We start from the raw sequence: 18,328 nt of genomic DNA, 5'->3' as shown, positions 1-18,328 counted from the left end.
GGCGGCTCCATGTTACCTCCCTCCACCTGTTTTACAGGAAGTAGGCTTGTCCTGGTGGATCGGAGAGGAAATGTGCTGAAATGCTACATCCTGCTCACAGCTTTTGGGTCACAGTTCAGTATCGCTAGTATTCGCTACGTCCAGACACCTGCTAGAGAGAAAGAGAGCACAGAGAGAGAGGGAGAAGTGGCAGCGCGTGTGCAGCCATGTCACTCCCCCGAACAGTGATTGTAAAAATGAGTGACCTGTCTCTCCCGTCTCGCTTCTCGCCCTCATCCCCCCTCCCCACCACCCCCTGCACTTTATTTATTAATGGATCCATTCAATTATTTACCTCACATCTTGGGGCGACAACAGGCCAGAGCGCAGTACATAAGGTGGAGATGATACAGTCGACATGCACAACACACAGACACAGAGCGTGTTCTCTGTAGAATTAGCTGACTGCTACCCATTTCTCAAAGGATTGTTTTTGATTTTTTCTTTTGCTTGTTCTATTGATTGGTAGAAATCAGCTTCCTGGGGCCCAAGATGATGTTTTTAAATAGCTTACTTTGTCTAATCACTGGTTTAAAACTCAGTAATCAATATTGTGAATAATCAGTATTTAAGCACAAAACAAGTACAAGAGTTATAGCATTAGGAATCCATACAAGTTTTATACTTATGTGTTTTGTTTTTTACTAATATGCTCAAATAAGTGGCATGTACGGCTTACGTGGAGAAGCTTGAATGCTTCCTCCACCAGTGCTTTTCAGCCACAGCACTTAAACAGCAGCAAGTTCCTTTTACATGACCTGGTGACATGCGGTCTGTATACCTTTAAAAGTTACTACAGCATCCTGTTTGCAGTAGAGGTTGATGGTCAAACGTATCATTGACTGCTCTGTGTCTGCTCTTATCTTCTCCCTCTGGCCTTATCCCCGCAGTGGCCAGACATGGATCAATCCCACCCGGAATTGGGTTTCACATCCCGGAAGCAGAGATGTACACATGGGTCACTTTCATCGACTCACTGCGGCCATGGCTATAGGTATCCATCATACAGACCATTGACTGGTTGTGACCATGAAGGTACAAATTCATCACAACGAGAGAGTGTGGTTGACGAGGTCAGTGGGAAAAAAGTAGCTCTTTCCCATCTACAGTCAGGTGAAAGTTAAGCCTTTTGACGTATTATCATTTAAGTTGGTGTAATAACAGCACAGTGTGAATGTGGAAGCATTTGGAAAGCCCATATTTTGTGTCAAGTGTCTGTCTATGTGTCTGTGTGTGCATGTGCCGGATCACATGACATAAGGAAATATATTTATACTACCTGCACCAATCTGTGTGATATCTACCAGAGGAATGATGTAATGTGTGTGTATGTTATTATTTAAGAATGTGCATCCGTGTGTGTTTTTGTGTTTGCGTGCATGATGCGTAACATGCTGAAGATGAATAACAGATGCTGTGACGCTGTCGCTATCTGAACTCCAGACTTGGCTGGCCTCGTCCGAGGACTGAAGGGGGAGTAGATGAAGGGAAGGATGACGAGGGAGATGAGGGAGAGATGAGGAGAAGATGCTGAAGACTGATTGCCACTGACTCGCGTCCAGTGTACTAATGTAACTGGGAGATCCCCTCAGCATATTTGGGAAGAAAGCAAACATTTCCAGTGCCAAGAAGAATCTGACAGCACTCAACCCTAAAGAGGAAAGCAGAAAATAGAGAGATGAAACAACATATTTCTTTCATCTTCTATTCTCAATGTGTTTGTATTGGTAGGTAAATACTAACACATCCAAAAACAGTCTCAGTAACTGGTTAATGCTCTTTTGTGTGTGTGTGTGTGTGTGTGTGTGTGTGTCCCTTGAAAATAGCCTGCTGTAATTTCCCAGGAAATCACTGTGATTTAGAGTAGCAGCAAAGTAACTTCCAATTACAGTGAATGGACTGCTAGTGTGGAAGTGGGCTAGACTGCTTGTGCACATGTGTGTCTCTGTGTGTGAGCAATATATCTGAATGGGATTTATTCCACGTTTAAATTAATGAACATGATAATACATACAAAGCTCAAGCTATGCTGGTGGTAATTAAAAATAACTAAATGTGGTTCTCTCAGTTTAGCAGCGTGTGGTAAAATTAGCACAAAAAAAAGATCCCCTCTTTTTTTTCCTAAATGATGAAAGATGCAAATGAGTTCATGGTTTGAGTTCAAGTCTGCATAGAGGAAGCAGCAGTGAGCACACACTCTTCAGAGGCTCTAAAATGCGTGCAGCTGGGTTGAGGCTAATGCTTGGAGAGCTTATAAAAGGAGCTGACCTGCTGAAGCTGACTGGAGCATAAAAATGTCATGAGGTCCGGGCGATGAACAGAAGCATGCCATGATTGAGGCTGTTGTCCCGGACTGCTTGATGCTGCCGCTGCAGATACAAGGAGCTGAAGGTGGAGGCTGGCAGAGCGGGCTGAATGCAGATAGGATCTCTGTGGGGGGGCATGAATGTGTGATTGGAGACTAAAATCATTACAGTACGCCAGGTCCCTGTGTCCTTGGCTCTTCCGCTGAGCTGAGGTTGATGCTGATGCGCTCTCGTAGTTTCAACCTCTGCCTTTTTCGCTCATATTTTTTTATCCTTTCCCCAATTTATCATCACACATTTCTGTGAAATACACACAGTCCCCAATGAAAGACGCTCTTCTTCGCAAAATTTTAAATCACTCTCTGTAGGCAAGAATATGACAAAAAGTTCCCTTTGAGATGTTATCGCTGCAGCTTGTTAATAATGCACATAAAATGCAGTCAGGAATCATGTGAGCAAAAAATAGTGTAATAATGTACTCAGGTTTTCAGATTTTTTTAGACATAAATCAGATTGCCGTAATATTTTTTAGGATCAGCTTTTTTTATGCTGTCCAATGTTGATGCGTTGCTTTTCAGAGGTTTATCATACATGTGGCGGAAATAGAATTTAAGCCTCTGCGATGAAATTGGTAAACTTCGTCATGTATTTGATATTAATGCTGGATTATTTCCCTCTGTGTGTCTCAGCGAGCGCTTCCAGACTCTTTCCCCTTTTCTTTTCCATGCATCCAGCTGAGTTTCATGCACATTTTGAGTGCTGAAGTCATAATATGATTCTTTACATAACCTGTTTAGATCTGATTCACTCATGAAGTGACGTTTATGAAAAATCTGAAGAAAAGAATCGGGATAAAGATAAGCCTATTCAGTTGTTTTTGTTATGTTCAATTAAAATCACATATTAAAGGCCTCTTTCTCCTGGTTGACCCCAGTTGCACTCATGGCCCCAGGCTGCTGGTGGCTGTCCAAAGAGAGAGAGGGAGAGAGAGGGGAGAATGTAAACTAGACTTGCCTTCCTTGAGTCTCATTGGTTGATTCCTTCCTAGCGGTTTTGTCCTTGAGAATGTGCAGACATGGGGCAGATAATGTTCTGACACCAGAAACTCTAGACCGGGACCAGATCAACACTTACTCCCTTCTTCTTCTCTGCTTCTATCATCGTACTGTCAGGACATGCACATTGAAGAGTGACGGTGCTTTTGATGTGTATATATACTGCGCCTAAAAAATCAAGAGTGTGTTTTCATTTATTTAGTTTGTTTTAAGGCAAATCAACAAAATACCAGAATTGTATACTTTGCTCAAGTGTTTGCATGCAGCAATAATCAGAAGTGAAGACAGACTTCCGAGGTATAGCAAGTGTGTTGACACGTGGCAATAATAGATTCCATTACCGTTAACCGTAAAAATATCACACCCGCGGGCGCACACGGGATTATTTTGAAACTGAGGCCTTGCTCCGCGCGTTAGGCGACAGGGTCGGACTTTTTTTAAGATTCTAATTTTGTAAGAACCAGTTAGATTTAGCCTTTAAGTGTATTCAAAGCCATGCACGGTGAGAATGAAAATTATTGTAACACTTAATGTAAATTTGAGGTTTTCATCTCTTCTCCGGTATATTGCAAGGTCAAAGATCTCCTTTTACGGCGCGGGGTTTCTGCAGAAGTCAGCATGCCAGCAGAGCAGCGTGTATAGGAATCTCCCTGCAGCGGCACATAAACTACCATACCCGGTGATCTAATCACTGCAGGCCAGTGGGCTTTAATCCAAAGTTTGCACTTTGTTTTTAAGTCTGAAAATAAAAATGAAGGCAAAGTGCAAATGAAACGGAAACTGCTTGATTAGTGCAAATTAGCTCTTAAAGGGAAAAAATAATTTTAAATGTTTTTCAGGGCATTAGCAAACTTTTTAAAGATTCATATTGTTACTGTCATTACACTGCGTGGCAGCTTTAATTACCGCTAGTATGCTGCTGTTTATATGACAGAATGATTTTGTCACAGATCCTTAAATGTGAAAACGAAAAAAATAATAAAGTCTGAGAGGTAATTATTGCCATTTCAATGACTTTAATAAGCAAAATAGGAAACAATTTCTTCCAAAAAACAACAAAAAGAGACAAAACAGAAACCAGCCTGAATGGAACAGTTCAAATTTAAGTGTTACTATTATTTATATAAACAGGATTGAAAGTTGATCCCCATCATCGCCAAGTACATGAAATTTGTGAAAACAAAACAACAACCCGCTGCTGCAGTTTCAGTTCGATTTCAACACAGTTGAATCAGTAACAAACCAAAGATTGTTAAATGCATGACTTTTCAACAACAGTTTCAATGCAAGCACCATGCTTTAATCGATATGATCTGACAGTTTAATTTAAATCATTAAAATAAAAACTTTTAACTATGCATCTGGCCAGCAGAACCAGAATCATCAAATAATAATAAAACAAAGAAAAAAAGTATTACATAACATACACATTGTTTTCATTTTGAGACTTTGCACAACCTGGATCCCCTTTTTTTACTGACCGGCAGAAAAAAATCAGGAAAAACATAGAACATTAATATTCAAACTTTCTATCAAAAACATTCGTGTTATCTAAATCGTAACTGCGAATTTTCTAAATATTGCGTAAAATATAAATGATCAACATCTGGTCGAATGGAGTTGGGGGGGCTACAGGTGGCTGCCAATTATGATGAGAAATATTTGGACTTGTTTGGTTCTAATTTGTTTAGAAATGCAGATAACACCTCGCCCCACTGAATATGTGCCATAAAAGCTACACTGAGTGTGAAAATAGCAGAGTGTTAATACACGCGGTATCCAGCCTTCGGTGCAATGGAGTATAAACTCTGCGTAATCTGGTTTGAATAATGTCGTGGTCACATGCTTGTCTCCTCTGCCTCACACAACATGCGTCCTAAATACTACTCTTAAAAGTTCGCACTGAGGCCTGCCTTTAATATTATTGCAGTATTACATCATAGTATGTCTTTCCTGGAGGGGGGTCTGCACAAAATTCAAAATGAAAAACTCGCAAATCATTATCCAAAAAAGTGCACTTGACACAGTTTTGCTGTATTTAAATGCAACTGGGAAAACAAATGCACTCCTCTTTCAAACAATACCCAACACGATAAAAAAAAAAATCATAACAAATGAAATAAAAACACAACACACAGAAAGAAGTACAAACCAGCCTCCTCAATCTTGTTGTGCAGTTTTCGCGGTTGCATAATATTTACAAGCCCCCCCCCCCCCCAAAAGAAAAAGAAGCCCACACCATGATACTGCACCGCCAGTCCTGCTGTTCTGTCCCCGCTGCATTTCTCTAACCCCCCACCCCCCAAAAAAGCGCAGATCAACAACATGCTCTTAATATACACGAGAAGATGAAGGTACAAAATAGAAATTATTACCGTACATGTCCAGCATGCAGGATTAATATTTAATGCAGATTTTTTTGTTTTGTTTTCAATATATATTCGAATATAACCAAGCAGGCAATAAATCAATGAGATGTTGCATAAAATGTCCCCTCCCGTGACGGGTTAGTAGACGGAAGATAAATTTGCATAAAGTGGTGTCCCGTTTTTTTTATGTTTTTTTTTTTAAGATTCATTTGTTAATTTTTTTCTTCAGATTTCGGGTCCACTTGTCGAATGTGAGTCTGGTGAGTTGCAGGCTGTGAGATCGGGCCTGCTTGTTGGTTCATAAGAATGTCAGCAAAAATACAACTGCCTTACGCCGTCCCACGTTACTTACAGGTGATTTAAAAGCTGGAGCCTCAAGTGAGAGACAAACGAACAAACAAAAAAAGTTCATCAGTCGCTCCTCTTCTTTGAAGAAGAAAAACAAAAGTCTCTTCACTACAAGCAACTAATCTACAAAGATGCTGCGACTGATCGGACACTCTACATTGCTCTTTGTATCTCAGTTGACACGTGGATGGTGAGATGATTATATATGAGAATACTATCTGATGGATTACTCGTCTAATATGAATATAATTGTTACCGTTATTAATATAATCAAACAGTATGGGAGGTGTGGATTATTATCGTTTGCGCATCAGCAAAGTCAGTCAGAAAGTAAAGGTGTCGGGGGGTGGTGGAGTGGGGGTGGGGGTTGTTTGTTGAGTAAGTTGGAGGGTTCACAAGAAAAAGGCTATGGCAACTCACATGAAAAACTCTGGTGATGAAGGGTTGTCACTGGTTGAGCCAGCCTCGCGGAACCCGTTATTGGCCCCCGACCCCGTCAGTTTCTCACACTTGAGTTTGTAGGCGTCCCTCTCCCTCGCCAGCCGGGTGATCTCCGCCTTCAGCTGCTCCACCTGGTTCATCAGCTGCGTCTTCTCGTTCTCCAGCACGTGCTTCTGCTGCACCCGCTTGAACCGGCAGGACTGAGCGTAGCCCCGGTTCTTCAGGGTCCTCCTCTTCTGCTTGAGGCGGATCACCTCGTCCTTGCTGAAGCCCCGTAGGTGTCTGTTGAGCTCCCTCACCGACATGGATACGAGCTGGTCGTCGGAGAAACGGTCCTCCACGTTGAGTCCGCCCCCGGAGCTGTGGTGCGCCGCTGACTGGCTCAGGTGGCCGTGCGGATGGTGGTGATGATGGTGGCGGTGATGGTGCAGCGGCTGGTGGGACTCTGGGGACACCGGAGATGGGCTGTCGGGGTCTTGGCTGTGGTGATGATGATGCTGGCTATGTGGGTGGCTGTGTCCGCCCGGGTGCCCAGAAAGTTCCTCGGCGTGGTGCGGGATGCCCCCCGCATAGGGGTGATGATGCTGCTGGCTGTGGCCGTGATGGCTGTGGTGGTGATGCGGGCCCCTGTAGCCCTCGAAAGCGCCTTGCTGCTGCAGCTGCTGTTGGACATGCGGAGGCGGAGGGTGGCCGTGAGCTGTCGCTCCAATCAGGGCCTCCACTGCGTCCTCCGGGGTCAGGCTTAGCGTCTGCGGGTCTATCTGCTGGTGGTACCCGTTGTTCGGCATCCAGTACAGCTCCTCCAGGTGGCTTTTCTGCTCCGTGGGGCTGAAGCTGGGCGACGAGGGCACCGAGCTGCAGGGTGTACTGATAGGGGTGGAAGACACAGAGCCTTGGGGTTGGAGACGGTTACACTGGCGCACCCCGTTGCGATCCAGCCCGGCCAGGCCTTCCTTCTTCACGTCAAACTTCATCAGGTCAAAATCGTTCACATATTCCAGAGCCAGAGGGCTGCTGGGCAGCTCCGGCCCCATGCTCAGCTCTGCGCTCATGTTGTTGTCGCGACTCTTTTGCAGATATGCAAAAGTGTTGGCGAGCGTCGCAAAAACTGACTTATTAATCAGCGTCTCTTCTCTCCTTTCTTGTTTCATGCAATAGTTCTTTTGGCTCCTCCACCGCTGTGCACTGACTTGCTGTAGCATGAAACAGCGCGTGGTTGGTGGAAAAAAAGGAAAAAAAGAAAAAAAAAGTCGTGGAGGAAAACTTTCAGACTAATGCACTGCACACGGTTTGCGTCATATAGCCTACTTCTGCTGGGATAATCTGGCAGAGAGACCAGGCGGGAGGTAGAAAGCTGCGCGTCTCAGTGCAAAAGTAAAACCCGAGTCCCTTCAGCAGAAGTGCATTTACAAGAAAAAACATAAATAATAATAACAAAAGAAATACCACGTTAATTCGCTGAGACGGGCACCAGTCCTCGTTGCAATTTCTTGGTTGTAAGTCCCTTTTTTCCCCAGGAAAATAAAAGGAGCGAGTAAGCGGTGTAAATAGGGCGTCTGATTTTCGCTGAGAAGCAGCTTTTCCAGCTCTGCACCGCAGAGATTTAAAGGCTCGCCTCTCTCACTCTCTCCACTCTCTGGTATCCAGCAGACTGCGCTTGAAGCCAGCCTTGCGCTTTATACTAATATCGCCTGGTGACGTCGAGCTCGGTAGCACTCGGTTCTCCAATGGGAACAGGACTTTGCGCTCAAACAGAGGAAGAGAAAGAGGAGAGGGACGAAGGAGAGGAGGGCGCTCCAGTCTTGACAGCTACAGTCAGCTGACCGACTTCCCTAAAAGTAGAAGAACGGTGGAAAGTGGCGGAGTGAAATGCCTTCGATGTAAAGCGCTGCTCCTCGTATTCAGTCGTGTCTGAAATGAGAGAAACGTGAAAGAACTGCCACTTTATGGTCCAACACTCTTAGAATGACACCAAACGTTGAATTTCAGGCAGATTTCTGAGGTAGTCCTAACAGTTGTTCCAGATGTTTCCAGATGCACAATACAAATTGGACTTACTACAGGCACTGCTCCTGCATTATAGTTCAAGACACAACTTCATTTGTCTTGAAAATGAGATCAAGAAGAATCATTTTCTTATGTTGTCTTGTTTATGTTTATTTGCTGCATGTCTATAACTTTCAAAACCCCAAAAGATAACCAGTCACATACAAGCCTGTATTACGCAGCATGGTGATAACACAAGGTCAGAACACAGTTTCTAAGCGACCTTAAAAGTTAAATCGTGACTATTTTTCTGCCACACACAATTTCACACACAGGCGCTTTAATGTATAATAACTGTATTAAGGCTGTAGCTACAAATACGTCATTTTAATGTTCACTGTAGCGAAGAACCACAATAAAGTCTCAAGGTTTACATGTAGATCTGCTTCTCACTGGCGACAATACTGGTCCACTTTAATTTATGGATTTTTTAAATCCCAATTTATTGTTTAAACAAATAAAAAACAGACCCCTGCAGTATTCTATATAATGAAATTCGTGGATTAAATAGATTTTTGTCCGGTAAAAGCAAAGTTCACTTTGTTCAGACTCTGTTACTCGCACATCAGGCTGCTTTTGGCTCGCACCGTTTGTCTTACTCCTGGCAGTATCAAAACAGCGGATTCGCCAGAAAACAGGCTCAAGGCTGCCCCTGCGTGGGCAACGCACGAACCGACGAAGCTGTGGATGACGCTTCTGCTATACATTCCCCTTTAATTTGCGTTTGGATCGTCATCTCCGCGCTAATTGCTGCTTTCAAAGGTCACATCATGCAATTGTGACTGACAGCAATTCATTTCTGTCACACGAGTCTCCGACAAGCTCGCTGTCACGCGTGTATTTTTAACACTCACTTTCTAACAGGTAGTTTGGCCAAAATAGGGTCAGATCTTCCCTGGAAGTATGCAAGCGTCATTGATCTGGTCTTTATTTTAATTGTCTGCTAAAAACAGAGAAAGAAAGAAGGGGGAAAAGGGAGTGTGAGCAAATGTCTCGCTTCCCTGCAAAAAGAAACTGCTTGTAAATGAGTCCGTTTGTAGGATCGATTGGATTATCATTTCGTTTCCACCTCATATCCACGGTTGAGCACAGCCGCGACCATAGCGTATTGATCAGACTCAATGTAAGAGGAGGCTGCCAAAGATGAGATCCGATAATGAAGGGCTTATTTGTTTAGTTTAAATTCTTAATCAGTTTTGAGCTGTAGCAGTGTATCAATAGATGAACTGTGACTCAAACTTCTGTCATAAATCACCCTCATATTTAACAACCCATAATAACTCGATGTGATGTAGTTTATGTTTGTTTTATTATGTCTTTGAAAATAGTCTTGGACTTAAGGCTAAAAGTTAAATTGATATAGTCCCCAGAAGAACTGATGATAAAAGATGAAGCTTTTAGCCAAACACGCGAATTATTATTATTATTATTATTATTATTATTATTATTATTATTATTATTATTATTATTATTATTATCAGTCATCACAGGCTTATGTCTTTATTATTTTGGACAAAAGGCACATTCTAATAACGGGATGTATTGATCCAAGAAAATTGCACTTTGCAGTGCACTTTACCGCGACTCTGGATCCCGTTCATTCCTTTTTTTTCTTCTTTTTCTTTCTTTCTTTCTTTCTTTCTTTCTTTCTTTCTTTCTTTCTTTCTTTCTTTTTTTTTTTTTAGCTTTTATCGAGCGATAATGCACAATTATCCGGAATCTTTATAACATCTCAAGCCAACTCACACGCTACCCACTTTTTATTTTCAGGCTCAAAGCGCCTGATAACCACATACTGCTGTAGTCAACTTCAAATTCTAGGCATTCCCTTTCCCGAGCACAGGATATAAAAACATACAGGTAGTATTCCAGTTACAATCGTGCTCTGTTAATTCCCTGCACCTGCAGGCGAGCTTCTAAATCCTGAGCTCCAACTTGAACAGCGCCCTGAGCGAGTCGTGCCATGCCGAGCACAGCCGACTTAAAACTTCTTTCCAGCGAGGCCGACCCGGCGGCAGCCCCATTAGGTTGTAATGCTCTCAAATATAACCCGAGTCCACCGTCTAATAGATCCAGGCAGGCCTGGCGGCGGCTTTCCCCCTTCGGTAATAACGGGCTGTAATGGAGAGACGAGATGTAAAAAACCGTCCATGTCAGCAGCATATCGGTGGTTAATGATCTATTAAGTGATCCGTGTGCTTATGGACAGCGAAAAAAAAGTGTTGATGCTTGCTTATTCTCCCCTAATGAGAGTCCCATCCTACGGATTTTAGGAATGAATAACAGAAATAAAATCACCTTTAAAATGTTACATTTAACAGTTGACGCATGGAGGCTGCAGAGGCTGCACAGCTTCCCACAGCTCACATCTCACACCTGCAGCAGGCCCGCTGGTTTCACACAGGAGGCCCGTGGTCTGTCCATAGGAAGATACATGATTCGCCTCACAAATATGGATTTCTATTCTACTTCAGGACCTATCCATGCATGCGCATCTGCGCTCCGGTGGCCAAGCTGCACTGCCAAAACCCGTTGGAGCTCAACTCAAACCCGATCTGTATGGAAAGACAGAGTGATTACAAGGAACACCTTTCCCCCCTTCTTTTAGAAACAGAATCAGCTTCTCTGTTTAACTCTAAGGTAAATATTTGGTTCTATTTCAGAATATTTTTGCTATCTGGCGCGCGTAAACTTTAACGGTTTTCTCGAAAGTTGCTGGAAATGTTACAGAAAAAAGGGAGGTAGCCGAGCTGGAAGGCCCGCGACGGGGAGGGTGAGGGATGGAGATGGGGAGACGGTGCTTTCGGAAGTGCTGCTTTGATGCGTTTTGATGCAGGAGGAAGAAAAGAGACGCAGAGCAGACGGGCAGACCCGGCTCCATCCTCTGAAACACGCCTTCATTGCGCAGTAACTGATTTAAAATGTTTTTTCAGATGTAATATACGCAAATGTAAAACAAACTTAGTAGCTTTTTGTCAATGCAACAATCACCCCGCGTTTAATTGAAGTTGTATTTTTGTAGTTTTGCAGAATCAATATCAGAAAAAGAGTCGCTGTGAGTTTGACAAGAATGCATGTTCGTTTTTGTGCAACGAATTAACTGATTCATGATTAATTGTCAATATTTTATAGCTGAAACATTTGAAATGCACTTCATCACTAAAAGTGCATAATGTATTTAACAGGCGGAATCGCAGTATAAACAGGTGTTCCCATCATTAACGTGATGGGTTTCGGCATAAAATAGTAATAACACCAGCAAATCCGTCTCTAAAATTTAAGTTCGATTATACACTCAGTCGTCCTTTTTGAATCAGTAATCTACATCTTCCGTTTACAAGGTGAGAGTTACTCAGGCATTCTTGTTTACTCCAGACTGATCGATTATCTCCGTAAAAACATGTATTATTAAGACGTGTCGTCTATGTAAACAGGCAGAGGCCAGCCTCTGAAGAAGAGTAACATTCCCATCAGGGATAATTGACTGAAGAGACTTTCGGGGAAACGGCAAGAGGTGAGATAAGTGCAAATTCATGCAGTCTCATTAATATGAAATAGTATCGATTTAACGGTGGACATCAAATGTTGTCTTTAAAAGTCCACCATTCTTCAGGAGTATTATCACAACGCTTGCACTCTCGCTATTTGCACGTTAAAAGGGTAGTTGTGTTTGCGAGGGAAATTAAGGTTTATTTCTTGTGACAGGGCGCCTCTGGTGGCGCATTTACTCATTGCTAATAGTCTGACGTGTATCATCAGTGACATGCAGTCTCTTTTTGGCACTAACCCCATGCAGACAGCTCCAACTTCAAAACTGAAGTTATTTGCTTTGCTTTTTTGGATATGGCAGAGCAACAGAGAGGATATAAAAATATGATGGGGAGGCCAAGACATAATTGTAGGCCTTTTCTGAGATTAGATGTCTCTGATTGACATGTAGTAAATATAACGACAAATAAATGTCAGTGCGCACTGTACTGGCTTAATCCCAGAAGAAAAAGAACAATAAATCTGCCTTTTGCTGTGGTCATTTCATTAATGTAAATTGCAATGCTATGTACAATAGTTTGGCTTCCTTCCAGTTGGCTTATTGCTGAGGCATATGCATGATATTGGGTTTTGTCATAAACTGGTGGCTGTGTGACCACAAAATGTAGGCGACACCACAAGAACCAAATATCATAGTGCAGGCAGGACATAATTAAAGACCATATTCTCAGGTCATAACTGCAATTTACATCTGTATTTTCTTAGCCAATAACTGGCTACTGTAATTCTAAAGATACCCGCATGTACTGAAAACATAATTACAGTAATTCTGAGTAAAAAGTTAAATATTTTTCTTAGAATTAATTGATGTATGCTTCTAGCTGTACAAGCACCTAGAAGCAGTTTCTTTTTTTTCTTTTTTTTTAACTTTTGTGTTGTTCCTGAATGTCAGACTTTAACATGTCAGTGCTGAGGAACATCCACTGGCTTCTTTAGCCTTTTCTAATTGTCTGCATATGGAGCTGTCAGAGCTTATCACTGACTTACATTAAACCTCCACTTCATATATTCTGGAAAATATGCGTCATGTAGCAGAGACTTATACACAACACCGGCATGTTATTAAGCTAAGAGTAAAGAGAGAGATTTAATAGCCCTCAAACGTCTCTTTATAATATCTTAGAAGACTTTATCTTCCTGTCAAGTGTGTAAAGCATAAATGTTTATGAGCAGACTTAGTTTGTTCTGATTGTCTGCACATGAAAGCTGCACACAGGAGCTAGCAGACCCTCGGTCATATTGTTTTGGCCATGTTTGAGTGTGTGGGCATGATTGATCTGGAGGTGGGTGGGCGCCACACCAGGCAGTTTTAGGGATTAGAGCCGAACTGGCATTTTTATTTTTCTCAGTGCCACAGACTCCTCCTCTAACCCAACCATTCATCTGTTCTGTTTTTTCTCTCTCACCTCCCATCAGGATGTTCTTGCACAGCACTGTCCCTGTTTGTAGTAATGTTCAGTCACATTGTCGAAAGACGCTGCTCTTATCAAACATCTATACTTTATACTCCTTCGTATACCCTTTTAGTCTTCTTCTCTCCTTCTCTGTCCACCCTCCCTGGCCGGGTGACCTCCTTACCTCTCAGCTCTCTCACCCCTCTCCTCTGGCCCTGGCCCTGCCCACCCTGGGTCATTTATCATGGACCAGAAGGGGAGCCCCCGGGCCTGCAAGCCCCCGTCAGCCCCTGCAATCGCCTCTTTGTGGCTCCCAGCAAACAAGTGTTGGATCAGCAAAAGTCTATTAAAGCCTGGTGGGCCTTTCTCAGCCAATTGGGCTCGGGTCACTGAGCTGCTCTCCTTGCTGCTCTGAGTGCTCTTTGTGTCGCCGCCGTTCGCTGACACAGATCCTCACAAGATTAATGATTTTTAGCAGCCATTTGGGTCTCATTCACAGGGTCCTTCTCTCTTTCTGTCTCTCTTCCACTTTTCCTCTTTCCCCCCACTTGTTCTGCTCTTATTTCTTTTACCTACTTCTTCTACTCTCCTGTATCCCCATCCATATCTGTTTTACTTTTTGTTTACTGATTCAGTCGTCTCCTCCTCCTTTTTACTGCAGTTCCAATCAGCATTGATCGTTTTTGTCTGTTTAGTTTTCAAGGCCACTATTCATACAGTTGTGTTCACTGCTAATGGAAGTCACAATGTTATAAATGGCTTTGATTTAGAGATTTTATGCATAAAAATGAGAATTGAAAAAAGCTCCTTATTGTTCTTTGTTTGAGAGTCATGAACTCTTGTCTGATATAGCCCAGGCATGTTAAGAAAACCAGCTCAAGTATCCACATTACAGTCCTGCTAGGTCTCCCCGCAGCATTCCTCAGGAGGCTCAGAGTAATTTGAAATCTTAGAGCCACTTCCACGACTTCCATGTTGCCATGTTCTCAGTGTTGTTTCCAGTAATTACTGCAGGTTAAGTGCACGTCCTGGAGCCCAGTGGAGGCAGCTCTATCCCTCACCTGGGACATGACTCAGCACACTTCAGGTCATCCGGCCATTTCCCTGACCACTGGACCACACCCCACCTACTCTAAACCCGCAGGACAGCCACGTTCGCTTCCATCACGTAATGTAATGGTTGTTTTATTTACTGGCTGAACTGTTTGCAGAAAGACAGCCCACACTAACATCTTTATCTAGTCGGATGCTAAAAAAGCATATATTTCTTGTCTTTATTTTCATATTCAGCAGCTTCTAAATAAGATTATGCTTTATGTAAACTGAAACATTATATGTTTCTCTCCTGGCTAAGATGGGAGATACAGTCTTAATGCATTCGATTTTAGATAGGAATGATAAAATGTGCATTTTGCCATTCATATCTTACACCTGCCTCTCTGTCAAAACGAGTTCAGGCTTCGGTTGTCTGAATTAAACAAAGCAAACTTCCCCTATGCTGTATGCTTCCTTTGACTCTCAGCAAGAAAAGACTGTCTGGGGAAGCAAGAAGAGAGCTGGACTTACATTAAGCTGTACTTCAGAATATATGATTAGGTTAAAAAAAATGACTGTGGCTGTTCTCCATAATCACTTAGAGTGGAGACATGTTAGGAAAGGATCTCTACAGTGACGTCTAACTTTTTTTTTGTGCTGACCAGATATTAAAGGATAATATTTAGGCTCTCAGCACTGCACTTTTATTTTTGCGTTAAAGTACAGTTACATCCATGTAGATAGTTCCTAATCAGCTCAGCTGTTCTTAGGTTCTTATCAGGATGTGTTGGCTGAGCAGTGAAAGAAACAAACTGTGTGTGCATGTAGTGTATATGTAAAAAAATAATATAATGTTCACGCGTTAGCCTAGCGAAGCTGTCAGCGCGGCTGCCGGTGGGTCAGTGTCTGCTTTCACCTAAAACTCTCTCTGTGTGTTTACAGCATGTCTGTTTCAGGACTGAATGGATGGACCCAGCCTGCTGCTGTGTCCATCCACCTGCCCCGTTTCCTGTCTGACTAATGTTCTTTTTTGTGTGCGTGCGTGCGTGCATGCATGCGTGCATGCATGCATGCGTGTGTATGTGTGTTTGTTTTATATGTGTCGTTGTGTGGAAGTGGTTATAGATGGGACTACACCATCACACTGGCAGTCTGAATCATTACTCACAGAGATAGGGAGAGACCCAGGGCCGAGGAACCCCTAACATCCTCCACCTTCCTGCACTGACACACACACACACACACACACACACACACACACACGCACACACACACACACACACACACACACACATACACACACACACACACACACACACACACACACACACACACACACACACACACACACACTCTGGCTTTCACATATCCCCAGGTTATTCATTTGTACGCAGAGTGCCTGGCATTTCACCATATCCGCCCCCCTCCACCCCAACAAACCCCCTTTATTAAGAGACAGAAGCATTGGGTTCCCTTTTGCAGGGGGGGTGAGGAATGGTTTCCGTTTGAGCCTTATATTCTCTGCTTGTGCTCTTTGTTTCTTACCTCTTCATTTCTCTTAATCTTTCATTGTCATTGCTTTCTCCCTTTTTCTCTGTCTCGTTTTCTCTTTTTCTTTTTAAGGGAAGCTGTCAGCCCCCAGCCCCAATGGCTACTTGTTTTTAGACGACCAAAGGCAAGGATGGAAAAAAAAAAGTTGCTGCTAATTTACAGTATGGGTTTTTACCTGCATTTTGAGACTCCAGATGTAAATCAGTAGCAGCAGATACTGGCCTCTAGAGTTGTAAAGGTGCAGAATTCCCACTGATTTTGAGCATTGGGATTCCCCTACAAAGCCAGTGAACCTTTACTCTGGTACTTAAGTCTGGCTGTGCTGGTGGAGATTCACTTTAATAGGCATAATTAATAATGAGCACTACGCTGCCACATTAGAATTAGATGCACAAGCTGGTTGCTACAATGCTAAACTTTACTTTAGAGAACCTCTTATGAAGTCGATGCATTTACTAAGCTAGTTTCTGGCCTAGTTTATTAGGCATATTTATTATAATAATTCTTTTGTATTTATAACTAACCTTCCCAAGATGCATCTTATCTGGTTGCTTATTCTGTCTCTTCCTCAGGTGGAGAAAGATCCCTCACTTTGTTGAATATATGGGAGCAATTACACCCCCATCATGAAGAGACTGTGGACCTATGCTGAATGGTAAAATGGCAATATTGTTAAACAGCCTGATTCAAAGCTCACAGTAAGAATACTGCTGTAAACAATAAAAAAACAAAACAAAAGAAGAAAAAAAAAGAAAAAGTGTATCGTGTGTGCTCATACATTTGATATCAGATAAGGTGTGTTTGTGGTTTCCAGTGCTTGAGTAGGTTTGGTGCTTGTAGCATATATGCAAGAGTATGTGTGTGTGTGTGTGTGTAGCAGTAAGTATGCATGTGTTGGGGGGGGGGGGGGGGGGTGTATATGTACAGGAAGAGAGCCTGTAAATAAATCTGTTTGGGGATTGTGGGTGTGGGGATGAAATATGGTCCCCGGGATGTGGAGCAATGTGAAAAACTCGGCAACGCCAGGGAATAACAAATCTCCTGATGTCCCCTCACCGCAAAATAAATACACTCCCCTGTACAAGTCATCCATCTGGACTATGAGTTGCAACAAAGACGCCCCCAATACATCGCTAACACACACACACATACACACGCCCACACTTACACCCAACACTCATCCCACACAGCAGCAATGTTTATTTACACATTTATTTATTTGTTTGTTTGTTTTTTTGAATTAAATGGAAACTGCTTGTGTGGAATTGAAAATGTGTTTATTGTTTTTTGTGAATGAAAAGTGTTCCTCCCCTCCCCCTATCTGTAAAGTGCTGTCTTGATCTTAATGGGTGGTTTGGAGGGGTAGTGATGAAGAGTGGGTGTATGGGGGGGGGGCGGCTTGCAGGGTTTGTAGATCGAGTGTTTTAACTAATGATCGATCACGAGGGATTCAATAATTAAATTTCAGCCTTGACAATTTAAAAGTCTCCGCACACGAAGTCGACTGAATGAGGAAAGAGGGAAAGATGAAAGATTCCGCCTGCAGCGATGTATCAGAAGGATTCAGCATCTAATACATTACAGGGAGAAAGTATGCGTGTATGTGTGTGTGTTACAGCACAAGGGTGTACTGTTTTTAGCTTATATGCATGATGCATGTGCAGAGGTACTCTGTACTGTCTTTTCCTGACATATAGGCTATACTAAGTACATCCAACTAACCATGTAGGCCCACCAGATTCTTCTTCACTTTCCTTATCTGGCCCTCTTCTGCCAAACACCCCATTACTACGACTGCTGCACAGCTAAAAGCTCGTACGTGGGGCATTGTATATCTGAAAAAAAAGAAGAAGCAAAAAACCACACAACAACAGCATAAAGGCGTTCATGTTTGCAATAAAGGGATAAGATGTTTTTGTTGTTTTGTAGAGTACAGTTTTCTTTTTCCAATTAACGTCTATTCTTTAGGCTTAATTAGGTCATGACGATATGGTGTGTATGCGTGTGTGTATGCGTGTGTGTATGCGTGTGTGTGTGTGTGTGTGTGTGTGTGTGTGTGTGTGCGTGTGTGTGTGTGTGTGTGAGGGTCATTCTGTCCCTCACAGGGATAAATATTAGTCCTTGTTGTTTGCAAATAGGTGATGTATGGTGGCCATATCTCTTGGTGATGAATGTTTTTTAGAAATTTCCTCTCC

At 42.7% G+C, this 18,328-nt stretch overlaps 1 protein-coding gene and 1 long non-coding RNA gene across 2 annotated transcripts; one reads left to right on the top strand and one right to left on the bottom strand.

The window, feature by feature from the left end:
- Nucleotides 1-4,399: 4,399 nt before the first annotated feature.
- Nucleotides 4,400-8,229, bottom strand: mafba (MAF bZIP transcription factor Ba). The gene has a single exon (XM_026154003.2). The coding sequence runs from the start codon at nucleotides 7,758-7,760 to the stop codon at nucleotides 6,534-6,536; it is 1,227 nt and encodes a 408-aa protein (XP_026009788.1). The 5' UTR covers nucleotides 7,761-8,229; the 3' UTR covers nucleotides 4,400-6,533.
- Nucleotides 8,230-10,252: 2,023 nt separating this feature from the next.
- Nucleotides 10,253-16,890, top strand: LOC145422694 (uncharacterized). Its single transcript, XR_013903985.1, has 2 exons — nucleotides 10,253-11,244; nucleotides 12,039-16,890. It is a non-coding gene; the product is annotated as an uncharacterized LOC145422694 (long non-coding RNA).
- Nucleotides 16,891-18,328: the final 1,438 nt, after the last annotated feature.

This window comes from Astatotilapia calliptera, chromosome 20 (assembly GCF_964374335.1).
Source record: "Astatotilapia calliptera chromosome 20, fAstCal68.1, whole genome shotgun sequence".
In the NCBI taxonomy this organism is placed as follows: domain Eukaryota; kingdom Metazoa; phylum Chordata; class Actinopteri; order Cichliformes; family Cichlidae; genus Astatotilapia; species Astatotilapia calliptera.
Note: the sequence above shows the minus strand (reverse complement) of the source record. Positions and strands in the feature narration are given on the sequence as shown.

What these genes read in the sequence shown, in the direction of transcription:
- mafba (XM_026154003.2), bottom strand. Translation starts at nt 7,760, where the DNA reads ATGCTACAGCAAGTCAGTGCACAGCGGTGGAGGAGCCAAAAGAACTAT.